This window comes from Calypte anna, chromosome 4A (assembly GCF_003957555.1).
Source record: "Calypte anna isolate BGI_N300 chromosome 4A, bCalAnn1_v1.p, whole genome shotgun sequence".
Taxonomy (NCBI): Eukaryota; Metazoa; Chordata; class Aves; order Apodiformes; family Trochilidae; genus Calypte; species Calypte anna.
In genome coordinates, this window is record NC_044248.1 from 1247772 (window position 1) to 1275282 (window position 27511).

Consider the following 27511-nt stretch of genomic DNA (forward strand, 5'->3'; position numbering starts at 1 on the left):
TATGTCCTGTTGGACAGCTTTCCCCCTTCCCTGCCAGCCCTGCCAGCCAGACCTTGGCAGGGGCCTGGTCCCCTGATGTGACCGAGCAGCAGGTTCTGCCCAAGGTCCCTGGGGAAAGAAAAGTACCTGATTTTTGCAACAATTTGCAAACTAAACCAAAAAACTAAACCAAAAACAAAAACGGAAGGAAAATTTTTGTAATTTTACATAATTTCTTGGATTTGAAATGCATGCCATTTATGGTCACTATGGTAAACTGCCTACACTGATATCAAACCTTTCCCATATTTTATGTAATTTGTAAATTATCTGTAGCCACTTTATCAGGTCAGTATTGTGTGTTGTACACAGCATCGTGATGGAAGAACATGGATCCAAGAGTCGGAATTACTTGGAAGTGTCATAAACAGAAGAAAATGTGTGATACTTGATTTCTTGATACTTGATTTCTACAGAAAGCAGAGTAAATTGAAAAAAAAAAAAAAAAAAGAAAGAAGCAAATGTTACGGGAATTTAAGTGTCATTAAGAGCAGACGGGAAACTCTGCTCTAGTCTGTTACACAGGTTTCCTGTAGAGGTCCTGAGGCTGATCTGTTCCTCTGGAGTCACTGGGCTGCTTCAGAAGTCTCCCGGAATGAACATTTAGGGCTGTGCTGTGAGGGTGCTGTGTGGATGGCTGAGCTACACTCATGTTGTGTAGTACAGGGCACTAACATTCCCAAAGCAATGCTCTGGGAAGCTGGAAAAGGAGAGGTACCTGCCAGATCTTTTTATCTAGCAGGAAAATGCGACAGAAAGGTACCCGTGGGCATTCCTGCACAGATCTGAGCCCCGTGCTTCAGTATGAGGGCAGTGTGTGTGTGTCCGTGCTTCCTACATGAAGCCGTAGGGCTGTGCTGATGTGTTTGTTTGCCAGTTCTGTTTATTGCTGGGCTGTACCCCGAAACTCCTTTGTGTGCTGTTGGTGTGTGCCATGGCTCAGGCACAGCTGCAGCCACGCACCAGGCGTCCGCTCCTCCTCCTCTCCTCTCCTCAGGTGGGGTGAGGAGGAGAAAATTCTAACAAAAAGGTGGTCTGTGGGGACCAGGGGGAGGAGGGTTCACTCCTCAGATACGGTCACGGGCAAAACAGACTGGTGGGGGAAAAAATAGTTTAATTTCTGAGCGATGGGGGCTCGGTCGGTTCGCTCCTCCCTCCTGAGGGAGAGGATTCCTCACAGCGCTTTCCCGCTTTCCGGGGCGGGGTCTCTGCCAGGGGACGGTCCCTCCGGAGCGGAGTGCGCAGAGACAGGGCCCGCGTTGGGTGCTCTCCTCTGGAGCAGGGTCCTCCAGGGCTGCAGGTCCACATCTGCTCCACACTGGTCCTGCTGCAGGACCACATCTGGTGCCCCACACTCCTCCCTGGGCTGCAGGGGACAGCTGCCCCCTCACCACAGCTCCAGGGGAGTCTGCTCCAGCACCTCCTCCTTTCCTTCCTCACTGACCTCTGCTCAGGTATTGCTCTCACCTCCTCCTCTCCCTCACAGGTTTTTTAGCACTTTCCTTTCCCCCTTCTAAAATATCTTCATGGCAGAGGCATAATTGCTGTTTCTGAGGGACTTGGCCTGGGCCTGAGGCAGTCTGGCTGGGGAGCTCCTCACAGCGGCCACCCTGTGGGCCCTCCCTGCTCCCAAAGCCCCCCCCATGCCCACCCAACCCAGTGTGTGACATTTTTTGCTGAAATTTATCTCCTTTCTCTTTTGAGTGTGGTGGTCAGGGGTGCTGGCTAGGGCTGCAGCATGGTGGTGGCTGCTGGTACTGGCTGTGTGTCAGGGTGGGCCAGTGGTGCTGCCATGGCTGGAGCAGCTTGTGCCAGGTGTCTGAGGGGGGGATGTTCTGTCATCTCCTTCAAGCTCTCAAGGACTGGAACCTCTGGGTGCCAAACCCTGGCTGGAACCACGCTGGGTTGTGAGGGTCCCTTGTGCACAGAGGAAGGTCTGCAGGCAGAGCTTGGTATATTCCTTGGTAAGTTTCTAGGATGTATTTTTGAAGAGGAAACCTATAGAATCTGTTGATTCTTGATGAAGTATGTATCCTACACAGTGTGAGAAATTATATCCACCCGGTGAATTGGAAGTGTAACCCCAGAGCTACACATGTAGGAAACTAAGAACCAATTTCCACCCACCGGAGCTCTATTTGTTGGAGACAGGGGAAGGGAAATGTGCTGCAGGCAAAGCATCCTTCTTTACTTTTATTTTTCTTCCAGTAAATCAACCAGTGTTTGCTGTGGTTCCAGAGGAGTTTTCGTCTTTGGGTGAAAAAAGTGAGCAGCAGGTAGCGGTGACGCAGGTTTTGCACAGTCACTGAACTGCACACACCTTAAACTAACAGAGAGGGTGAAAGGTAGCAGTGTTTTTTGCCCTGAATCTGTGTTTTTAGACGAGGCAGCACCTTTTTCATAAAAGCGTGTTTATATCGACTCCTTAAGAAGTTTAGACTGGAGGGCTGTCTCCAGAAACTGCCCCCTCCCCTTTTGCCAAGCCCCACGTGTTTGTCTTGGCAGGATGTGGTGTCTGCCGAGCTGGTGTGGGGATATTAAATTGAGGGAACACAGAGCTCTTGATGCTTTCAATAGGGCTTCTATTTAGCTAGTGGCAGGATAGAGCTGTCAGCCACCTGTGATTGTCCAACAGGGAAAATGGGAGAAAGAAGAGGGAGAACCCTGGAAACAGTTTCCGATTTTGTTGATAAAGTGGTGAGAAGAAAGCATTTTCTGGGAGGCAGCAGTCACACCAACACAGAGCTGCTGCCTCCCAGAAAATGGACTCGGTCAGTGTTGATGGAAGGTGAGAAACGTGGTGATGCCAGCAGAAACCACCCTGGGCAGTGCAAAGAGCTTCCTTATTTTAACTTACTGCACGTGGAGAAGATTTCAGAGATTTTGTTAGGAGCCAAACAAGTGATTTGTGGCCCAAAGTGAGGGGTATCCCAGCTCTGACACTTACAGATGTCACACATTTTCCTGCATTTCTTTTGTAAGGCACATGTGGTGATTGATTCATTTATTCACCCTGTAGGAAACAGGGTGTGGGAGTCCATCTGGGGACTCCTAAGCAATGCTGGTGGAAGGTGAAACCAGATGTGCCATATACAGTGTCCTTCTTTTCATATGGCACCTCAGTTGGTTTTCATGAGAGAGAATGATGCTGAGAGTAAAATGAGACCCTTCTGCCCTCTCCACATGCTTTAGAGAATGGAAGAGGAAAAGATTTGGAGAAATTTCCTAAAGAGAGATTAGATATAGAGAAGACATTTTTTACAGTGAGGGTAGTGAAACCCTGGCCCAGGTCACCAGATGCCCCCTCCCTGGAGCCATTCCAGTTCAGGTGGGACAGGGCTGTGAGCAACTTGGTGTGATTGAAGATGTCCCTGCTCACAGGGCTGCTTGCCTTGTGCAAGTCAAGCCCAACTACACAGCCCGTTTTTATTATTCTGTAGTTGCACCTGTCCACTGCTGAAAGGTCCCAGGTTGGAACCTTCTTAAAGAGTGAAGTGTTTTGCATCCTCAGATGCCTGGGATTTTTTTGCTTTACATGCATTACTTGTTTCTTAGCAAGGACTGTTACTGCAGGTTGACTTCTACAGGACAACCTCCTGCTGCTGAGCCAATTCCAGCCTGCTTATTAACCTGCTTCCTCTGTTGACAACCTGTTCCATTTCGAGGTGACTGTAGCACCTTGAACAGGATGGTAAATTTATTTTTTTTAAACTTTTAATCTCCTCTATTCCAAATCTTCACCTCAGAAAAGGTGGTACATGGTATTTCCAGATTTCTCTGTGTATTACAGAGGGTGTACCTATCCTAAACCAGAAGTAAGTGTCTGTGATACAAAGGAAGATCCTCACAGGGGGGATGCAGTGATGCTCTGTTGGTCATGTACCCCTCATGGTGCAGTGTAATCAGTTATAGATTGGATGACTGACTGTTTTAAGAGTGCCAGGTTTTATGCCTCAGGTAGAGATAAATCAGATCCATCATGTGTGTTCAGCTGGAGCAGTTACCATTTTGCTGAAAGTCTGTATGGTGTTGTCAGTGCAGCTGCAGGAAAGATACATCAGATAGGTGAACATTTCACTTTGGGATGCTGGATTCAATGTGTAATCCAAAGTTACTCCCAGAAAAGTATGTACATATTACTCCTAGTTCCTAGCTGTGAGGGGACAAAGAGCAAAAAACAAAAATAAAAAAGAAATTCAGAGTTTTAAAGTCTGGAACAAATCTGGCAACAAAGGAATAGGTTGGAAAGGCTTAAATAGAGCCTGGAGAGCAGGGATGGTGTGAGAAACAGTTTATCCTTGTGAGGGAATTTCTAGAAGTCTCGTTCTAGAGAATTTTCATAGATCTAATTTCTTTCTCACCAAACTAAAAAAGGAAGATACTAAAAAAAAAAAAAAAAAAAGAAAAAAAACCCCAAACCCAACAAAATAAAACTAAACAACAACAACAACAACAACAAAAAAAACCAAAAACCACCAACAAACATGAGTTTGGAGAAACCCTGATGTGAGCAGCCTCCAAAACCAGCTTGGCAGCAGACCAGTTCAGAGTCTTTGCAGTCTCCTTCTGTGCATGCCACATGGATCTGGGAGCAGCCATGTCACCATTTCCATATTGTGTTCCTGCACTGCTCAAAGCAGCCTTCTTGTTCAATGCTCTCACCCTTCAGAGCTGCTTTAGGAGAAATAGCTGCTAATTAACACCTCTGTTCCCCCGAGTGTTGTGTCAGTGTTTTACAGACTGTTTGTCATACAAGGGCACTAAGAACAGTTTGAAAACATAATGAACCTACCACAGTAGTAATTTAAACTGTGTTTTACAGAACTGTAGGATTTTAAAATCCTACAAAGATAGGAGCTGAAATGCAGTACTGTGAAGAGAAATGCAAGCATAGGTGGAAGTAATGGCAAAGCCACAAAAGCATCAGGGACAGTGCTGGGAAGAGTAAGAGCTGGTAGATGAGTACAGGAGGTACTCACTCACTTTAGAAAGGTAACTTGTATCAAGATTTTTCATAGCCAGTTGGGCAAGTAAGTGTTTTGTAGAGGGAGCTGCATGAGAGTGTTTGGAGACACCACGTCCCATCTATCCATGGACAGTAAGAGGCAAAAAAGAAATACAGCTTGGGGTAGAAGTGGGCAGTGTAGTCTGCCACCAACAAATTACCTCATTGCATTGAGCAGGAGATGATAGGTAGAATGGGGATATTCTGTCATAGGTTTATTTTGTAAAGTAAATCCAGTGTAGGCTTCAACAACCCCAAGTGTTTCCTACTCCACAGTTACACTCAGTGGTAAGTGTTGGCAGCACTTGGTTTGATAATGGCTGGCAGTGTGACTCTGCTGCCTTGCTGAACAAGTGCCTTCACTTGCTGACATGTGAGGGTGGGCTTTTCAAAACACACCCGAGGGTTAAATGGGCTGCCCTTGTTGGAAACCACTAGAAATGGGGCAATTTAACTTCCTAAAATACTTTTGAAAAATCCCACCCGCACTGTTTGCTCTCCCGTGGAAGGTAAATGCATCCATTCCTAATGACCACTCCACAGTTCTCTGTTGTGCTCTCTGAATGAATGGTTCTTGCTAATACCCCATGCATATTTATAGGGAATCATGTTCCCCCTTAAACACTGTTGATTTTGGCTCAGGGAGTGATTCCTTAGTTTGACCTGCCCTTGTAGGTTATTTTCTCAAGGTTTTATATTGTTTGTAATTCCCTTAGTCCTGTCTGCCTCTTTTTTTTTTGCATTTGAGGAAAATAAAATAGAAGGCATTTTTTTCTAGGTTTTGCCTGTAGATTGTCCAGTAAAGAATGCCTGGTTTGCTGTCCTCTGGGAAGGCCTCCTAGGTGGGCTGCCTGTGCCAGGCTGGGCTTGGCCCTGCTCCCAGTTACCTTTTATTGTGCACTCAGGCAGGACTGGCTCCTCCAGTGGTTCAGCTCAGCAGAAAGGGTTTCCCTCCATTTGCTGTGCACCACTGCTTCTGCATTGAGGAGGACAAAAAGAGCTGCAGGGATGAAATGCCTCAAGTTTGGAGAGTCATTTAAAGACAATAACAGATTTTGGGCACTGAGGGAGGAGCAGGGGGGGCACTGGGGTGCCAGCCAGGCCTTTGGCAGCTTCCCCTCCAGGAGGGATGGGAATTTGACAAAATGGGAGAAGCAAGTCTGTAGGAAAGCTCAGAAGTTCATCCACTGGTCCTGAGCCTCAGCCAGGGCTGGAATGGTGCTGAGAGCAGGCAGGTGGGTGTTTTTCCAGCCAGGGTGCCACAAAGGCTTCTTGTTGCTTTGGGTGGGTTTGTTGTGTTCCTGGTTTCACACTCAGAAGGCCATTTCTAGATAAACTTCACAGAAGTATAGATTGCAGACTGGGTCCTTCAGGTGATGGAAATTTTGAACATTGTTAATTTGTAAGAGAAAGTAGTAAAATTAATAGCATTCCAGGATTTCAGACTATGCTTTCCTGTATTGCTCCATAAATGTGCTTTTGTGGGGAAAAAAAAATGTACTACATACTTCTTTCTTGAAAATCCACCACAGCCTTTTCTCCAAGAGAGCCTTTAAAAACATGTGCTCCAAACACCTGCTTGCTTTTCACTTACAGCTGGTGGGGAAGAAAATGCTGGGTTGACAGTGGAGCTTAGAGCAAAGATTCAAGTGGGAATGCAGTATCTGGCTGTGCCCCTCTCTAACCATTCATTTAGAAAATTTAAAACTTTTTAGCGATGAGGTTTTGTGTGAAAAAAGTCAGAATAGAAAGCAAGCTGGATTCTGCATTCCTGCTTGCCTGTGTGCCGTTGAAATGGACCAAACTAGTCCCTGCTTATATCCCTCGCTTTCCAATGAAAGGGGAAAAAAGTCAGGATTTAAAAAATTGCCTGCTGTCCTTTACAATATGCCTTGTGGGATAAAACAGCTCCTGTCATTTTAATTATTCTGTGTTAAGTGTCAAAATATGTCAATATTTGTATCATTTCCTGTAGTGGGCGAGTATCTCAGAAGTATGGGCAAATTACTGACTCAAAAGCATGTGAAACATGTTCAACTTCACACAGGTGATGCAAAACCATCCCTGCTATGAAGCACAGAGCAGAACAAGGCTAAAAGGTGTGGAAGGGGTTTTCCTTCATCAGCCCCTCAGGTTTGGCCTTTTGACTGTGAAACCACAAGTGCCAGGTCATCATCATTCCTCTTTTTTCCTGGGAACTGTGGGGATTTTTCATCCACTTATTGCTGCTGCTTATGGAATGGAAACAAGGAATAATGGAGTGTTTAGACTGATGTCTTGTAGCCAGTATCTGAAGAAATTAATTAGCTAAAAATTTGAGTGTAGCTGTAAGAGCATGGAGGGCTTGTGGTAAAGTCCTGGTTCTGACATTTTGAATACTTTTATTCAAATATCAGTTTTTATACTCTCAAATACCTTTGCAGTTCTGTCTACTTGTGTTTCAGTGTAGTGAAATGAGGCAACCAGGTGCCACTAATTACCAGGTAGTGGGCATGAGCTCCTTTTATTGTCCCCCTAATCCTGCTCATGCGCTGTTGGGGCCTGCCCTAATTAGCCACAGGTGGGCTTAACACAAGCTCATGCCCACTACCTGGTAATTAGTGGCACCTGGTTGCCTCATTTCACTACATTTCACAAATCAGCTAAGATTGGACTAGGATAATATGTTTGGTGCAAGAAAGAAGTAAGTGAAAAAAATCAGTCTGTGTAGAGCTGCCATAAATAAGTCTGCTGGCTGGCTTCCACAGCTGAAGGGTTAGGATTGCAACTGCACCACCTGGCAGGAGTTTGCAGGGCCATCAGGTTTGTCTTTGGGTTTGTTTGGGGTTTTTTTGGTTCACACTTGGTATGTGTCCACAGTCACAATCAAACCCTGCAATTCCTATCTTATATGCAGGGGAATCTCCAGATTTCACCTTCTAGTGACTGAGCTGTCCTGTGGGGGTTTCTTTGGTTTATGGAAAAGCCATAAACAGTGGCTCAGCTGATGGGAGCAAGGGGCAGAGGGAGAACAGGGTATAGAAGGAAGATCAGAAGGATAGCAATGCCTCTTAGTAGTTGCTCTGCTACATTTTATACAGATGTTCAATGGCTTGGCAGTAACTTGGAGATCCTGAACATACATCTCCCACTGGTGGTTTTCAGCACTTTGAACTATTCTGTGTCCATTTTTCCCCTGCACAGTGTTGCTTCCACTGGTGTGCTGGAGGTGTTGTCAGTAGGTAGGTAGTTACAGGGCAGAGCAGTGTGTTTATTTAAGAAGGTAACCATGTGGTTCTGCTGATTTGAATGAGTAAAACAAAGCACCTGAGCTCTGAGGGGGTCAGAATACATAAGGGTTAAGGATTAGCAGACCATTTCAGTAGGCAGTGCTCAGTCTGCCAAGCACGCCTGGACAGAGAATACTTCTGGATGATTTGGTCTTAGTTATTTTTCCAGGGGTCTTGTATCTCATAGATGCACAGTATCTTCTCCTTGTGCCTTTGACCAGTGGCCGTAGCCGTGTGGCTGTCTCCAGAGGGATGTCACCTCTGGGAGAGGAAAGCCAGCAGTGACCTGAGTGATTTCCAGTAATGCTGACTGTGTTGCCATTCTTCACCCTGCTTGATACTTGTTTTTTAAAGCATCAGGCCAGGTCTGCAGGCTCTCAAATGATATATTGGCATGCTTTCTTCCCTCCTCACCAGGCTGGAATGATAAGAACTGATAAGGATGAATACTTCATTGAGCCTTTGGAAAGAGGAAAGCAAGAGGAAGAGGAAAAGGGAAGAATCCACATGGTGTACAGGCGATCAGCTGTAATGCAGCATCCTACTGACCTGCTCCCTGATGTCCACAGAGAAGGTACAGTACCCTGTGCTGATGCTTTACAAATCTCTTGTGGGTAATAGGCATAGAGTAGCTTTTGAAAGAGGCAGTTTTGAGTGGGCTGTGTGAAAAGACAGTGTTTAAAGGTTTGCTGAAATAAACCATCAGAGGCATGCATGTGGTTCCTCTGCCAAGAGCAGGGCACATCTGCTTTCATCTGGGAGAGAAGAACTCAGCCACGAAATATTCTCCTCAGGAAATGTTGCAAAATGCCTGCTTTTTCCTCCCTTAAACCCGGGGCAAAGCTTGTAGCCATTTTACTGGGAAAAGTCTGAGCTCTGCATAAGTTGGTAAGATCCTGTGGGACGTGAGATGTTAATAGAAATATTCATATGACTTCAATGTTCTAAGCTGTTCTTAAGCCTTGCCTGTCCATGCAGCTTGTGTTTAAAATTTGCATCCTGTTTCTTTCTGAGTAATAACTAAATTCTGCCAGTGACTGATAATGTTTTCCCCCTGTTACTGGTTGCAATTAATGCAGCTTGAAGGCAGTTTCCTTGATTGGATGTATTTTGACATACCCAAGGATCCCCCTCAGTCCTCGAGATAACATGGTTGGTCTGTCTGAGAATAATTATGGTGGGGTTTAATACATTTGCTTGTACGTTTTTTCTCCCTTTTAATATGACATGAATCCTTACAAGCCAGTGCATTGCAGAGTGAATGCTGAGGTTTTTGACACTCTGGGCTGAGGATGAAAGAGCAGCTCTGTTTCCCTTCAGTGCTCTGCCTTTTTTTCAACATCTCTCAGTTTCTCAGATTCCTGTTTGTGCTTTGTGTTCACATGTTCTTGGAACTTAAAAGGGTCAGAGAAGAAAAGAGCAGCTACATACGAATATTATAGAATGTTGAAATGGACCAAACTAGTCCCTGCTTATATCCCTGGTTTTCCAATGAATTAGATACAAATATTAAATAGACTGGTGAGTCTTACCTCCAAACCTTTGATGATGTTTTGGATTTGGTCTCTCCTTTGAGGGTCTTAATGTCTTCAGCATCTTCCCATCTTCTTGTGTTTGCTCAGAGGGAGCACTGAAGAGCAGCAGCTTCCTTTTGTAGCTCACTGTAATCTTTGTAGTTGGTGTCAAAGCCGTGTGTCTGGAGCTGATCTCTTGCCCAGACCAAAACTCCTTGTTTTCTGCACATCTCTCTGTTCCATCCTGTGGCAGAGGGGAGCTGGTTCTGTGATGCTGTGTTGTTATTGTAGCATTTGCCTGGAACAGGTCTATGCAGTGTGTAACACAGCTCATCTTGGCAAGTGGATATGGTGGCTGTATGGATATGGTGTTTTACAGCTATGTCCCACACATACTGATATGAAACATCTCTGTATTTCACCTGATGTGATGTGACATCTGCTGGACTTTGTCACTACTATCTTAGCATTTATTTTGTCATCTGCAAGATAGTTCTCCTGCCCTTTCTTTGTCAGTTTGAAAGGCACATTCAGGGAGAACTGTTCACCCCCTTTTTGCCACTGTGCTTACAACATACTCATTGATGTTTTTAATTTAAAGTGCCTAGAGCAATAGCCACAGATTGGTGGACAACTGAGGTGTGTAACTGTACCCTACAGAAGGGGATGCCAAGGTATGGTCCAGTCTGTAGAACAGGCAGCTTCCCATGGCAGGAAAATGGGGATGGTTTATCCTTCCTGGGTTGCTGCCATGTGCCTGTATTCCTGTCAGGCAGCCAGATCATTCCATCCCAGAAGTCCACACAGCTGGGTGAAACCTTACCTAACATGAAAGAATTGCCACACAAACCAGAAGATGTTGTATGGGGTTTTAGGCTTCTGTATTTATGTAGTGTGGCCCTCCCTTGGCCTGGCTAATCAGGTAGGTCCTTTGCTAACCTGCAAGGTCATGGACAACGTCAGGTGAGCAGTGTTTGTGTGTCCATATCTGTGCTAAAGCAGATGTGTGCAAAAGATTCTTAACCTCCTTTCTAATGAATATTATACACAGAAAAATTCCTCCTAATGATTGTCATTACCAGGCAGCTTGGTGTAGCAGACAAAGTGTTATTTGGTGCAGCTCATGGTCAGTTGAAGAGCAGGCAGGGAAGCTGCTGGCAGCCCCTGGACAGAAGGTTGGCTGATCCTGGCCTGGGGGACAGCACCGTGAGGCTGTGCTCTGGGGGTGAGGGGTACTATAGGTGTTGCAGTCTTGTGGGTATCCTGAACTTTCTCCTAAGAGGGTTTTCTCAAATGTATTGGGTGAGTTTTCTTCTAGAGGTGAGCATGAGTTAATTGTTGGATGTGTCTAAAGGTCTCCAGTTGCCAGTGCAGTGTGAAACTGGAAGTCTTTCCCATCTTCCCTGTTTTCCAGAGCACTTAGATTGAGGCTGGCTAATTTCCCCTCCTGGCTACTTTTCAGCTGGAGTGATTTCTTTGCTTTTAGCCACTTCCATGATCCTTGAGTAAGCCCAGTTACTGACTGGTCCCAGTTGGGCAAAGCCTGATCCTTATTGCTCTATTATCCATATTACAACAAGTAGGTTGTACTCTCACCCTCACTGGTGTTTGGTAGCTCCACTTTGGCTCAGACTGGGCACAGCAAAGGAGAGAGTTATGTTGCCTTGATCCATATGCCTTCAAGATGCTTTTTTGAGATCCAGGCATGATAAAGCTTAAGGCAAGTTGCTGAAGCCTGTGGAGCTGAGGAAATGCTTGGCCCACATGACAGGTCACCACTGCAGCTCTTCTAAGTAAATAAGTGGTAAAGGTTACTCATGTTCACTAGAAATCTCTCTTGCTTGCTTTTGACAGTTTGAAACTTTTCCACAAATTTGAGCTTTGGAAATAGAAGCAGTTTGGAGTGGTTAAGTAGTCTGGTAATTACAGAGGCATGAAAATCCTTCTTGATCTCTGCCCCTGCTCTCCACCCCATGTGCCCAGAAGAGCAGCACCAGGTACAGTCTGCTGGCCCTTTGGAAGTTCAGCTGCATATTCAGCCAACAAAGATGAAAAACCAGAATTCAGTAATACATGACAAATGACTCAATGAAATAGGCAGTAAGATAAAAAAGTACTTGAAATTGTTGTTGTCAGTGGTTGTAAAAACTGAGAAATGTTGTGTGAAAGCTTCCCTCCACAGTGAAGTGGGACGTGCTGCCTTGTGCTCTCCCAGAGCTGGGTTTGAAGGTACTCTGGTGAAAGCTTTCAACTCCATTTATACAGCAGAAGCTCTCTGTCTGGCAGGACATCCGTGTTCCTGTGGGATTTTAAAACCTTTGGGAATTTGTTGGATGTTTTTCAAACAACAGGGCAGAACGAGTGCAGGAGCTGTAAGTCAGAACTCTGCCATCTGAAGTCAAGGTTAGCAGGGACAGCAATGTAGGGGAGCAACATAGAACAGCAGTTGGTTCCCCTGCTGTGTTCTCAGGGAAACAAGCACCCATTTGACCAATCCACTTCTCTTTCCTGTTTTGATTTATTCTTTATTCCTTTTAGTTAGCAGTGATGAAGTTTCAGCAAGCTTTCTTAGAAAGGTGGGAACCAGAAATCTGGTTCTCTGGAGAAGATATTAGGGTGCCTCCTGGATAGTGTGGGACATAACCCTTCCCTGAAACAGGACTCTGCTGATTTCTGCTTAGGGCACCCGTGGCTCTCTGTAGGGAATGAGGTGTAGGGTGTGCACTGCCTGCTTGTTTCCATCATTTGCTTTGTGTAGAGATGGCCCTGAGTATTAGGTTGTTGTTTCTTGCTTTTAAACTGCCTGTGCTTTCACTCTGACACGAGGGAAATGGAGATAATTTTCTGTCTTTTGACAGAACTGGTGGCAAGAGTGGTTATTTGTATTTCACACGTAATCCATCTGCTAATTTAAGGATCATTTTAATGTCCTTTTTGGAACATGATCTTTCTTCTGTTAATGTGAGGCACTGCAGGGACCTGCAATAAGCAGTAAGTCCTGATCAGTTAATGCTAAAATAATTTAAACCAGCCACCTCATTGGTTCTCCACTGAGCTGGGGAAGCTTGGCTGGAAGTGCTGAGCCTGACTTGGTTCTTCTGGACAGAGGAAGCTCTTCCTCTTCTGCAGGATGGTAGCCAAGGCCTCCCCTGGGAAGTCCCAGTTATTGAAAACCACTTAAATGTGGTGGGATGTGACACAGCTTCCACAAATGTCGGGTGGGTTTCTCCCCTGGGAGCAGGGAAGATTCTTGATTATTCTTCCTTGTGGGTCAGGCAGGAGTCACACAGAAAACCATGTGAAGGCTGGTGAGCTCATCATGGCTCATGTGATGGGGAATGGGAATACTCATACCACATTTTCAAACTACATGTACTGCTCTAACTTCTGGCTGAGTTTGGAGAAATCATTGAAAATTTTTATCTGCTCTGAAAAGTGAGGTGGAAGCAACCCTTGTGAGGCTGTGAGGGGAACATGAGTGAACAAGGCCATGCTGCTAGTGAGAGTGAGCTGAGACAGGCTGCTCAGACTGAGAGCACCTTCTCCCTAGGCTTGGTGGGAACAGAGAGAAGTAGGTGGCCCTGTGAATTCCACAGACATTCCCAACTAATGCAGCATGCTTTCCTTTCACCTGTGCTGGAGGAGAAACACAGAAATGCCCAGAAATACATTTTTTGAGCCACCCGAATTGATCTTTTCAGCTGTAGAAGAGCTGATGGATGCATCTGTGCTCCTCAGTTGAGTACTACAGATCAGTGTTCACATCAGGAGTGTTACTCCTAAATAACATCTGTTTAAGAAAAACTACTTATTTGTAAGGACAAGAAGAAACAAAGATGAGAGGAATCTGTACTGTGGGTGAAGGTGTCTGGGGACAGTGGGCAAACGAGCTGTGTGTATGGAGCTGAAACACTAGAAGCATGTATGAGGCTGTCATGTTAAAACCTCATTGAAACAAATCTTTAAGATTTTATCACCCCAATAGCTTTTCACTGAGGAATGGAAAGAAAAGCTCACTGGGCAAGCCTGAGCTGGAAGGCTTGAAAGCATAATGATGATATCATTCTGTCTGGACAGGATGAAAAGAATCTGTTATCCTTTGTTTATAAGCTGACAAACATCACCAAAATATGTGATTATTACCTTATTCCTTGAAAGCTTTTAAGGAACAATAGGAACCAGCAAAGAACTGTAGAGTTTAGAATCAAATTTGTACTCAGGAGGCCTTCTTTGCAAGTTCTAAATCAGGCTCAGGTGTATGGTAAAATAAAATCCAGATTGGATCTCTCAGGAAAAGCCTGATCCAAGTCCACTGGAGTCTGTGAGAAGACTCAGGTTCACATCAGTGGTCTGATGAGGGAGGCTTTGGATCATACTCTGCTTGAGCTGGTCACAGAGAGTTCAATTTATATTTCCTCCTGTTCATTCATTTGTTATTTTTTTCATGCACTTTCAAGTAGTGTGATGATGACAACCAACCTTCAGCTGGAGGTTACACAGCATGGTAATGTACTCAAAATTTTCCTATTTTATCTTCCTCCTCACATCAGTCTTTTTTTTTTTAATGACAACCTATTCACCCAGAGAGCCCTTCAGATTAAAGTATTTTTGTAATTACTTCCTAACAGTGGGAAACAAGGAATAGGAGCCTTTATCTCCCAGCTTCCTTTCAGAATTTTCATTTTCCCTAAAGAACCAAAGTGCTTGTGTAGCTGATGGCGTTGCCATGGCACTGGGTTCAAGTGTCTTTGTCCCAGGTGGGAAACATGTAGGAGGAAGAAATGATTTGGGAATTGCTCCTGGTTGCCTGGGAATGAAACCCTGGAACAGGAGGTAGAAGAATGGGAAGACTATTGCTTGCTTTGGAGACCTCCCTCTGCACTTCCCCAGGCACATTAGTGTTTCTTAGAGACATTCTCATGCCAGAAGGTGTCTGAGCTCTTTCTCAGCAGAATTTCTCATGGCCTGTGTTCTGATGGAGGATGGTTTAGGTCCTGCCCAGCACACCACCCAAGTGTGCATCAGCAGGAATGGGAAAGATGGAACTGATTTAGGTGGAGGCTTAGTACCCCCCATTTTGTAACATGCTCTGTGACAATACAGGTGTTCTTGTGTTTGCTGGTGATAACCTGTGTACATATTCATCTAAAGACATCTCTTTATCCAGAGCTGCCAGAGCTTTGTCTTTTAAATCAGCCTTCTTCTATAAAAGTGAAACTTAATAGGATTCATTGAAGTTCTGGATTGAAAACTGGTTTGTGGGTTTAGGCTTTTGCCCTTTTTTTTTTTTTCCAGATATCATTTTGCTAAATGACAGGAAAGGCAGTCAGCAGAGTGCTTTTCAAACAGGAATGGCACGGCATGGTACAAAGGAAAATGAGTATTGGTGATGGATGTGCTTACAATATCTGGGGAAAAAGAGAAGAGATCTAAGGGAGGAGGAGAAGTGGAAGGAAAAATAATGAGAAAACCATCAAGCACTTGTAGAAATGGAAGTAGATGAGTAATATCTTTGAGTGCAATGGAATCCCAGCCCTCTCCAAGGGTTTGAGTGTGTGCACTACAGATGGAAGTGTGCTCTCAGCCTGGTCAGGCATAACCTGAACTCCATTTAACCTCCCTTGCCTGGATGTCAGGTGGAGTTTGGGATTTGTCTTGTGCCTGGAAAGTGTGTTCCCTTTGGTATCTCCTGCTGCTCCTCTCTGTTCCTAATGACATCTGTCACCAGAGACATCTGTTTGGCCTCTCTGGCCCAGCAGTTCATACAGCCAAGGCAGAGTAACTCAGCAGTTGTGTTTTCAGTATTTCCAATGATGAAGATGTCACAACCTTTCTAGGGCCCTGTTTTAGTGTTTGATTACCCTTGTTATGAAGTTTTTCCCCCTTCCTATCTAATTGGAATTTCCCTTGTTCCACTAGATGTCCATTACCTCTCTTCCAAGAAAAGCTTTTGAACAGCAATGGTCACTGTGTCCAGAAACTCAGCAGGCCTTGAGGTGCCTGGGTGTTTTCTGACAGATTCTATAGCCAGCCTTGACTCTGCACAATTGATTTAATACTTGCTCTACATTAAAGTTTGAGTTAATGTGTTAAAAGCCTTTGCAGGCATCATAACCTGGGCAGGTGATCAGCAAGAGAACATAACCTGCTGTAACCAAGCAGGAGGTCTTTGGCAACACTAGGAACAAAAATGTGTTTGCTCCAGATGCTCATCCCTCATTTTAAGGAGAGCTGGAGGAGTCAGTAAGATGTATTGCAGTTATGTTCAGGGCACACCCAAGGAAATATATTCAGAAAATATATAGACACTGCTTGTCTGAGAGGATGTGCTGATGGAGCTCAGGTCTGGAGTGGTGCTTGGGGAACGAGTCCCCTGCTCCCTCCATGCTAGCCAGAGAATTATGAAATTAAACCTCAATTTAAGATCCACAGTCTCTGCTCTGGAGGCTTGAACCTGTTTGCTCTGAGATGTGTACGAGTAAAAGCAAACCCAGACTTCATAGCTGAGAAAAACCTTGTAAAAATTTGTTAAGAAAGAAAGAAACTTGAGCAGGAGGGGATCAAAAAGTGCTGGAAAGTGCCTTCCCCAGCCTGTGTGTGTCCAGGAGGCTGTGCTCACCTCCCTGTGGTGGCACTGGGGACATCCAGCTGGTTAAGTCGTCTTCACTACTTGGCAATAACAAAGGAAAATTATTCTTAAATAAAACCAAGGATAAAGGCTTGGTTCCAACCACAGGCACTCAGAGCCAGAGTAGTAAAACACACAGAAATCTGTATGAAGGGAAAATTGAAAAAATGGAGAAAGATCAGGACATGCAGCCTGCAGCCCTTCCAAGGCCTCTGCAGTTCCCAGCAGAAACTCCTTGTGCCACCAGCTTACACAGGCAGAGCAGAGCTGCCAGGGGAGAGTGGTGATAACCAACAGCAGAGTTTTTAAAACACCCTCTGCAGGCAGGTGTTTTACAGGAAGGGAGCCTCTTTCTTTTACAGATGGTGCTTGTCAAGTAACCTCCTAAGGGGTGAAGATGTGCCAAGGCAAGGACCCCCCCTTTGTGCCTGTGTCCTGCATAAGGGACAGTTCTGGTGTCCTGTCAGAGAGGATCACCCCACAGGGTCCACCAGTGCCTCTGATGGACCAGGAGGTGCTAAATCAACCCTGCACTTGTCTGTGATGCTCCCCTCTGGCTGTGAAACAGGGTAGGGACCAGGATGGTCCCTGTCTGAGGCCACACACTGATGGGAAGCAGGAGAGCTGCCTCATCATGATGAATTTATGTGAATGAGAGGTCAGGAACAGGAGGAAATGAGTCCTCCCCCAGCTTGCGGGGGCTGCTCCTTGTTTATGCCTTTTACATCTGCATCAGAGGAACATGGTCCTGAAACCTGATACCAGGGAAGCACCGAGGGACTCTCCTCCTCTGAAAGAAAAGAGCCTTTTTAATCAGTCTGCCTCTGCAGTTGACTTCTTAACTAACCCATGTCTTTTATGGGAAAAGGACTTGAAATGTAGCAGCTTGCCTCAGAATATCCAGTGGTGATTTTCATGCCACGTGACTGTTGCTGGATTTTCCTCCCCTGAAATTTTGTGCAGTTTTGGCCTTTTTCTGCCCATAGTGACACACCGGGTTTAACAGGTTTGGTGCTCAGTATGTTTTTAGGAAGACTTTAGAAATTCAGAAATAGTAAAACTGCAAACTGAGGGGCAGCTGGGCAAAGTAATTCAGTTTATACCTTCGAAAGTTTCTGGATAGGATACAGTCATCCCTGGTTCATAAGAGAGGAGAAGGCAAATTGACCTGGTGTGCTTTGCCTGAGGGATCTGGGTGCTTGCGGAGACCTGGCCAGCTGTGCCCTTCCCTTTGGTGGTCCCTGTCCTCTGTGAAGGTCTCTGCATGGTGCCTCCTCCCACCAGCCCAGGGTGCTCCAAGCCCCTTCCAATCTGGACCTGAACACTGCCAGGGATGGGGCAGCCACAGCTTCCTTGGGCAGAAGTGGACATCATACTTCCCCACATCCCCCTGAAGTGCTTCACAGATGCTAAGTGAGAGTGAAAACTTGTGTGTCTCACGTGGGCTGACACAGGGCTGGGCCAGGGAAGCTGCTAGGAATGCACATGGAAATGACTAACGTGAGAACAGCATCCTTGCACTTCATTTGGCTCCCAGTGGACTGAGTTTCTTCAGATCCATTTCTGGGTTTACAAAAGTGCATAAATCTTTCCAAACTGCAACAGTGAAGCACGGTGGAGTAACAGCATGACCCAGCTGTTTGCTATGAAAACAGTGGGGTTTTTGCCAGAATGCCTTGCCTAATCATTCTTGTGAGTATTCTAATAACATGGGATCAGATCTTCAAGATAGTTCAGGATTCTGGAGGTTATTAGAAGACACAAGTCTGAGTCTGCATTTGGAGCTGGGAAGGAGCAAGTGGCTGTGAGGGAAGCTGTGTGCCCCTGGGAGGCTGCCCTGGCTCTGCCTGGCACTGGGTGCTGTGGAAATACAACCTGAGGAGCCAGGAGGAGCTTTGCTGCTCTGTGCCCTTCAGGGTAGCCAAGGAGAGGGTTTTGTTTGTTCTCTGCTCTGGGACAGGCAGGGCCTTTTTTCAAGCATTTTTTCATAGCAATAGCAGGTAACTGGAGGCACCACGGGTGGATCTGTTGTGTGCCTGGCTGCCTGCAGCTCTTCTCTTCTAACTGCTGCATGTGACATAGCAACAGGGTATCTGGGACATCCATGGTCATAAATTACAAAGGAGTTAATTGAACTGGATGTCAGGAACAAGTTGTGTCCCATGAGGGCAGTGGAACCATGGCCCAGGTTGCCCAGGGAGGGGGTTGAGGCCTCATCCCTGGAGATGTTCAAGGTGAGGCTTGAGGAGGCTCTGAGCAACCTGATCTGGGTGAGGGTGTCCCTGATACTGCAGGGGTTGGACTAGGTGACCTGGAGAGGTCCCTTCCAACCCAAATTATCCTATGAGTCTGTGATTCTGTGTGTGGATAGGAGGGGAATCACCCCAGAGCTCCTCAGGAGCAAGGCAAGAAGCAGCCCCAGAGAAGCCAGTTGGCAGAAGAAGCCTGGACACATTACATAGAGCTTTAGTCAAATGTTTTTGAAATTGAAATAGTAAAGAAATTATTTTGTCCTAAGGGGAAAGATTTTTGGACAGTTTAAAAAAAAAATGGTAACAATTTCACTTTACTGGGAACTTGAGAACTTAGGATGTTGACAGCTGAAAGTAGTTGAAAACACAACATAAGTAGTTCTTTAATATCCCACCTGTGTCACCTTGGTTGTAATGCAGAATGCTTTTAGTGCCTGATGCTTTTTTATATATTTTGATTTATTTTTCACTTAGTTCTTGGACTTTGTAACTGCAGCCAGCCAGAAACGAGTGTCTCTTGCTGCTTCCACTTTTGGATGGAGATTTGTATTTGGCTTTTTCTGATTTGATAAAGCCTCTTTGCTGGTTGTTGTTTTTTTTCACGTGCTCAAGGCAGAAAGGAAGGCTGTTAGCATTTTGTCTTTTCTGCAAGATCAGTTCTTTGGGAAGAAGTCCTGGAGTAAACCAGAGCTCTCTGTTTCCTAAGCTATGTGTACCAATTGGTATGTGTACCCCAGCTTGCTCAGGAGCAGAACATGCCCACTGCCTCCACAGCAATACCTGAGCACAGGAGCTGGGGAACTGCCCAGGAGGGTTAGGAAGCTCTGAAAAATCCCCCCTGCCTTACACAGAACAGTTTTTAGGTGAAGTGAGACTGCATGCTGCTCTTCCAGGTCTTCTCACCTCGTGGACTGAATGTATCTCCAGTGGAACTTAAAGATCCCATAGCAGAATATTTCTGGATGTGTTATGTCCAAGCTACGGGGTCCTTTGCTCCTGTGTACTGTTGGGAGGGAAATGTCACTGACTTGATTTTCTCCAGATGGTAAAAAAAAATCCTTAAAGTTGCTCAGTTTGCCCTTGTGACCCCTTCCATGTGGGAGCAGGGTTGTTGCTGAGCTATCCAGGTGCCAGGTGGTGTGCATGTGGATTTTCCTCATGCTCGTGTGTTCTCCCATCTTGTTTTCTCTTGATCTGTTACCTGGTTTAGGCTTTAGTATTCACCAAAGCTTGGTTTGCCCTATTCCTGGAAAATTCAGCTGGTACTTCTAGACTGAGAGTAATCTGAAGTGTATCTACCTGTTGCTTTAACACCAAAAGCTGCTTTGAAAATGCCTGAGAAGTATCTGACAATGAGAGGGTAACTCATTATGTCCTGTGATTTATGAACAACATAAAAGTCACATCATCCCAGATTACATAACTAGTACATCATGGATTTGTTGGTTTTCAGCAGAACTCCTGCATTTCTGTTCATAGATCTGTGGTAGAAATTCAGTACACAAAAAATTTATTACTTTTTTTTTTTTGAGTGCTGCTTTGGAGCAGGTCCAAAGGAGAGCAACCAGGCTGGTGAAGGGACTCGAGCATAGACCCTACGAGGAGAGGCTGAGAGAACTGGGGTTGTTCAGCCTAAAGAAGAGGCGGCTCAGGGGAGACCTCATCGCTCTCTACAACTACCTGAAAGGAGGGTGTAGCCAGGTGGGGGTTGGGCTCTTTTACCAAACGACTTTCAACAAGACAAGAGGGCATGGACTTAAGTTGTGCCAGGGGAAGTTTAGGTTAGATATTAGAAAGAATTTCTTTACGGAAAGAGTGATCCGTCATTGGAATGGGCTGCCCACTGAAGTGGTGGATTCTCCGTCCCTGGAGATATTTAAAAAGAGACTGGATGTGGCACTCAGTGCCATGGTCTAGCAACCGCAACGGTGGTTCAAGGGTTGGACTCGATGATCTCTGAGGTCCCTTCCAACCCAGCCAATTCTATGATTCTATGATCTCAACCAACACTCAGCAGCTCTCCAGGAACCCCAGAATTCATTTTGATAACTGCTGTAAATAGTTTGTCCTTAGCAGTCCTTGAAAGTGCAGTGCCTCAGAGCTCTGCTCAGGTTCTTCCACAGCCAACTAAATAGTTTTTTATTGCAAATCTACCACAAGTGAATTTGCAAACAGTTGCATTTGAAGCTGTGCTTTGGTACTTTGATGGTATTTCTCAGTTTGCTTTCACAGGGCTGATTCTCAATTTATTTCAAGTCCTTTTTCTTAATCAGTTTGTAGAGTTTTCCCTGCCAAGAATAAGTAACAATATATTTTCATTACTTCCAACACTTCAAAGGTTCCAAGTTTCTGGTGCCCGGAACATTTACTACTAGGAGGAAGAAAGAATCCTTCCTTTAGTTAACAGTTACTCTTTACTAGGGGAGACAGGGTGAGATAAATCAATTAAAAGAATCTGATCTGGGAGTGACCAGCAGCTGAGCTCCTGTAATGCCCTGCAGCCTTTTGGTGGCCGAGCTGAGGAGACACTTCCTGGGACAGGCTGAGGAAGCTGTGAGCTCTGCAGATCTGCTTCCTTAGCTTGTTGGTCAAACACTTTTTATTTTTTGCTGGCGAGACAGACTCATCATTCATATTTATTTTCTTACATCTGAAGTTTGTCAAGCTGCTTGGAAAAATATAACAATGAAAGGCATCTGGGCATCCCATCCACTTTCTATTTGGGAACATCTGCATGGTTACTAGGAACTTGTTACTAGCAGGGAGCAGATGCTCTCTCTTTCCATCTCCAGGGTAATTTACTGTTGCTGGTAGTGACAGAAATCTGACGGGCACTAAAATCCAAATACCTGTTTCTTGACTTATTAATACCCATACTTAGGATGCCTTAATGTTTATTCCTGCATCACAAATAAACCTGTGGCATTTGTGGGTGGAAGTGATGGAGAAAAGCCAGCAGTGTTTCCTTCAGGTGGTCTGTATCCCTGGGATGTAAAAAGCTGAGTACTTGTATTGAGGCTTTGCCATCAGGGTGATGGACAGCTTCTAGGTCTGAAGACTGAGATTTTACTTCTTCAGCATAAATCCCAGGGACCTTTGGAACCTCAGGTTTCCTGTGTCAGCATTTAGCAGATGTACAGTAGCATCCTGCCCTCCTCACTGCTGCTGTCATCACCTTATCAGCAGCTCAGCAGCAGGCAGGATGGAGAAAGCTGGTGTGTGTGTGAGCTCTGGGACTTGAGGGATCCTGGCTGCTTGCTCCTGTCCAGGTGACAAGAGAGACAGGAGAAGGCAGGTTTTGCTGACTGACTTTTCTAGAGGAAAAAATGGAACCTCCCTGCTTGGTGATGGAGAGTTCTGGTGTTCTGGACAACTCTGGTGGGTTTGGTACATTATCCTTGTGCTACCTCAGGAGGAGGAGATTTACCTTCCTTCCTCACATGGTTTAGTGGTGAACTTGGCAGCACTGGGTTAATGGCTGGACTTGATGATCCTAAAGTTTTTTCCAACTGAAAGAAGTCAATGATTATGCTCCATTCCTTTTTCTTTATAAGGTAAGCAAAAATTTCCTGACCTGCTGTACACTGTTGCAAGGGTAAAAGACAGGATCCTGGCTCTAATTCCAGGGAATCTGAGGCAGCAGCTGGCTTCCCAAAGCAGGGAAGGTTGCAGGAACCCTCACTGGGTAGCAAGTTCCCTCAGGAAGATGAAGACTTCTGTCATTTTCCCCTTAGCAAGTCTTCCCTGTCCCTCTTTTTTCTTTCCTAACAAAAGGAAACTATTTTCCATTTTTCCTTGGGATGACAGACTGGGCCAACAGGAGCCTCTGTGAAACCGTGTAGTTCCTCAGGCCCCAATAAGCTGCACTCAGCACCTTCTTGGAGGTTTATTTGGGATGGTTGTATTTCCAGCTTGAGTGGGACAGCACAAGTTATTACCCCAACTAGAGGTGGGTGAGCTGATACCCCAGCTTGGGAAGTGACTGCTCTCAGCAGCAGGGCTTAAAACCAAGTCTAAACCTCTCAGTGCTTTTTGTTAAACCCAAGGCCTCACTTGTGCAGATCAGTGTGTGCTCCTGGTGCAGCCCCTTCCTCTTTTTCTGTGCTGTCAGAAGAGAATGGCTTCACACATATTTTAGCCATTATCTTGGACAAAATTGTGGTACATGTACTGTTTGGAAATAGCTTGGGTTTGGAGAAGTTTGTTGGTCTTGGAATGCTGAGTTACAGTGCATTCATGGAAAAAATAAAAAAAGCAGGAGTTCAACATCATTCAGTGATAGTTTATAGTTGGAGCTTTTCCTTTGTATTTCTGCCAGTGGAATTTTGAAAAATGGCTGAAGTTGCATGTGGCAAGAAAGGAGGGAGGCTTATTATCTGTGACTAACACTTTGGTGCAGTTTTTAATCTGGTATTATTTGCTGTCCTGCCACTTCCAGGCTCCTGCTGTATTGTTTGCTTCTCACTTTCTTGCAGCTTTGGCTGGAACTCTCACATTCCTCCCTGCCATCCTCCTGGTGGGATCCTGCCCTGCAGACACAGTCCCATCTGCACCAGGGCGGGGGGCACTTGGCCTTTGTGCTGGCTGGGGACTGGAGCCCAGCTGAAGGCTGCATTGTTGGGTGGCTGTACTGAAATGCTACAAATTCTCCCAAAAACCAAGAGCAGAGGTTCAGCTCACTGCCTGCCCTGCTCACTCAAGGAATGTGCTTTTCGAGGTCAAGTACTCCCAATTTTTCAAGTAACTTTTAAGTCAGAAAAGAAAAATTTGTTTCCTGTCACTTAGACTTCACTTTAAGATCTAGCAGTGCTCTTCTTCCTGGGTATCAGTCACCCCTATGGCCTGAGAGCCCTGTGCTTGGATTGATGCTGACGTGCAGCAGTCTGGAAAGCCAGAGGGTTTGCCTTTGTCAGTAGTATTTAGAACTTAATTGAGAGTAAAAACTGGGTTAGCCATCTCAGAGAAATTCCCAGAGGCTAGCATACCTCTGCTCAATCAGAAATCTGAAAATCTGAAAACAAATTTGACCATAAAACACTCTTTAATCTGGAGCTCTAGTTTCTGGAAGTCAGAGCTAATCCTCAGGAGCTGTAACTTGGTATCATTTGGACACCTTAAACCATTCTCATTCAGCATGGGATTGGTACCAGCTGTCTGATAAAATGAAACCTGCTGTCTACCAGGTCCAGAGACACTTTACAACAGTTCTTGCCATATTCTGGCTGCTGTTCTCCCCCTTCATCCTTGCCCACCCCACAGCCATGTGTGCCCCAGGCCTGCTTTCCTTCTAGCTTTTAAATCTGCCTTTGGAGGAGAGCTGTCTCTTTTTGTCATATTTATAGCCAGACCTATTGTGTAGTCCATGGAAAATTCTTCCTAAATCTTCTCCCATCTCAAGTTATTCTTTTTTTCTTATTATTATTATTATTATTTTATTTTTTTCACCATCTCTGCTAGCTTTCCAGCAGCCTGGAGGGCTCGTTAAAGCACACTGTACAGGAAATGGAGCCAGGAGCAAGAATGGGACCCTGCTTGCCAAGCAAGGAAAGTTGGCAACTCTCCTCTGACAGGGAAATTCCTTGGCTTGGAGGAGCAGCTTCGTAGAGAGAGAATGCTGCTGAGGAGGCATGTGGGGCACAGAGTGCTCCTTGAAAGGTCCTTCCACAAACAAATGGCATCTTGGATATCCACACAGCACAGTGAGGTTCTGGCAGTACCATTCAAATATTGTGTTCAAATTCAAATATTGTGAGAGTTGGACATTTGGTTTTATCTGAACAGGCTTGAGACCAAATGGGGAGTGTCAGGAGGAGGAAGGTCAGGTCTGGGCATAGAGAAGTTAACAGTACCCATTGTCCTGTCCTACAGGAGGTGTTCCCAGCTGACTTCCCTCTGGTGTCTGAGAGCACAGAGCAGGAATGTGAAAAACCTCTCCCTCCTTAGTGCCCACCTTTTCAGGCAAACACAAATGGCACCATCTGTCAGGCCAGAAGAGATGGAGATCTGAATGGGAGAATTTATGGCTCTTTTGGATGGGCTTGGGCTGAGGAGAAGGGAATGATGAAAATATCCTGAGTGGAAACACTGTGAGTTATATCCATAACACATCTGTGTGAGGTGCAGGCGAGGTTGGCTCACAGATAGGAATTTGGTGAGATGGAAAGAAAAAAAAGTGCTGCTTTGTTTAGCAGTCTGTAGGAAGAAAGGAAAGTGTCAAAGGGGGTGAATACCTGATGAAATTACTTCTGTTGCAGTCCCTTTTATCCCTTCCAATTATAGAAGTCTCTCTTACAGACAAGATGTGAGGAGGAGACAGCAGAGGCTTTCACTGACTTGCTAGGATTGCACAAAATCTACAGTAGTGTGCAGGTGGGACACTGAATATCATTTTGTAATGAAAAACCAGAATTTGTCAACCTAGAACAGCTACCTGGAATACGTTTATAATACCCCACTTCCAGTATTTAATTTTTTCTTTCAAAGAAAAAAAACCATTCTGTTTTCATTATTTCAGCCAGTTCTTGTGTAGAAAAAAATAAAATGGAGTATTTAATCATGGGGTTAATTGAGGTGGTGTTGATGGCCAAATGAAACAGTCCTTGAAACTTCAGTTTTGTACACATGATTAACTAAGTATAATCCAACATACCTGTCTGAACATGGTGTGTATATATGTCTGTACAGTACATCAGATGGTGCTCCTTGAGAAAAATAACCTCGTGTATGTGTAGTGTCCTTGAAGGGCAGTAAGGATGGGCAGTGTTGGAGCTGTTGATGGTTTGATGTTGCAATGTCTCTCTCAGGAGCTCAGATAATCCATGCACGTGTCCCTGACCCAAACACAGCACTGAGCTCACCTGGCTTCTGGTTAGATCCATCATCTTACTCAGGTGCCCAGCGCAGTGTTTGCTGGGAATGCTCAGCCAGAAACTGCCAGACCTTTACTTCAAGGCTGGACAAACCTGGGCAGGATCATGCTCAGCTGTCACCTGCTGGGTGCAGGCACAGAGTCAGCCTCGTGGTGTGCTTGGTGTGGAAGGACCCTGCCCTGGACTGGGCTGCTCTCCCTGCAGGTGCATGGACTCATCAGGAGGCCAGTCTCCCAAACACAGCTGTTGTGCTTTGTAATGTCAGAAGGTTGGAATCCACTTAGTGACAACTGAACAATTAAGGACAATTATGCTTTCAGCTACATTAACGAGTAGCTGGGTAGGAAGACATTGGACGGAACCGACCCATTGTCAAGCACCCGTGTAATTTGTGACTCTCGGTGTCAGTGGAAGGGTGTTTGAAGTTCTCTTTGTTTTGGTAATATTTTTTCCCAGTCTAACACACTCAGTTATTCCTTTTATGTGCCTGAATTCTGTGAATTCCATTCTCCTGTCTCCTTTGCACATTTACCTCCCATGAGCCTCCTGACAGCTGAGTCTGCCCCTTGTGTTTGCAGCCGTGGCTTCTGTCCCCACTGGTGGCCAAGTGAGGAGAGCCATGAAGCTGTTCCCTGAAACCACCTCTGGAAAAATGCTCTCTGGGTGAGGGTTGCCATTGGTAAGGTCGAGCTTAAGAGGTGAAGTTGAGTGGTGAGGCAGGAAGCACTCCCCCATGGCCAGGACCGGGAAGTTACCACATCCCAAACACTGGCACAAAATTGTTTAAGGAATTAATTGAAAAGTGTGAAAGAAGCAACAAAAATTGGACAAGACAGGTACTTAATGAAAGCCTTTAATGCACTTTAGATGTTGGCATTTTATAGCCTCAGTCTAGGGGATGTGGAATCTTCTTTTTGTCTGGTCTGTCTTTTTATTGAATGAACGAGTCAGGATAATCAGCAGGGTTTATTGGGAGCAGTGACTCTCCAACACTTTAACTTGGGCAGAGAGAAGAGCTCCTTGGTTGAGCACTTCACTATCTCTTGCTCTTAAAATGACCTTTTTCTTATTGGAGATGGCTTGAGAACAGGGTTGGAAATGTTTGTCTGTGTAAGCTGAGGGAACACTGATCTGTGCTCAAGTTCCATCTTAAAATTTAACCTGAAGAAGGTTTTAGCCAAGCCATGGGGCTTGCTTGTGCTCCCCTTGGCTGTGTGAGCATTCTTCACAAGAACTTCTAGGTCAGTGCTTTGGTCTAGTGTTTTCTCCCTTCAGCCCTACCAGCTCAGCTGAATGATTTTCTCTTGCTTGTTAACCCTTAGAAATGAAGCTGAGTTATTTTCATTGAGTTAACTAACACAAAAAATAAGTCTGAATCTCTGGGTAATGCAAGTGAAAAACGATTGGTCAAACATAGTAATTTTTCCTAACCTAAACTGGGATGTGACTACTGCAGCTGCTGGATAGCAGTGCCAGGCTCTGTGCATATACCACATCATTTTCCTCATGCACATTTCTTAAATAGTGTTTTGCTCACCAGTTTCTTCTGTTAAACAGTTTCCTCTGAAGCAAAATCTGGTGATTAATAAGACACCAATGTTCATTTATTGTGACCAACACCTTACATACATAACCTCTCTACCAAAGTTCTCTCTCTACAGACACATCAACCTTCCAGGGTGAAGAGAAGACAAGGGTCATGTCTGTGCCACCAGCTTGGTCACAGCTGGTACCTAGGAGAAAACCAACAACCCCAGCCCAGTGTCTCTTGTAACCACATCAGAAGAGAGACTGAAGGTGTCGAAAAATAATTTTGCCTTTTACACCAGTCAAGAGGCTCATAGAAGGGAAGCAGGCTGTTCCTCCTGGTACAGCTCTTCTGTGGGCAGGTGGGAAGGTATGAGAGCTAGAAAGGAATTATTTTAGTCCTGATAA

General features: G+C 45.2%; 1 protein-coding gene across 2 annotated transcripts in view; it reads left to right on the forward strand.

Annotated features, from left to right (window-relative positions):
- ADAMTS3 (ADAM metallopeptidase with thrombospondin type 1 motif 3) overlaps positions 1-27511 on the forward strand; it is an 88545-nt gene that overhangs the window by 21985 nt on the left and 39049 nt on the right. For both annotated transcript variants that reach the window (XR_003987536.1, XM_030450003.1), the window contains exon 4: positions 8731-8887. Coding sequence is in view for 1 of the 2 variants with exons in the window: in XM_030450003.1 (XP_030305863.1) it covers positions 8731-8887 (157 nt within the window). In the remaining variant the exon portion in view is untranslated. The remainder of the gene's footprint in view (positions 1-8730; positions 8888-27511) is intronic.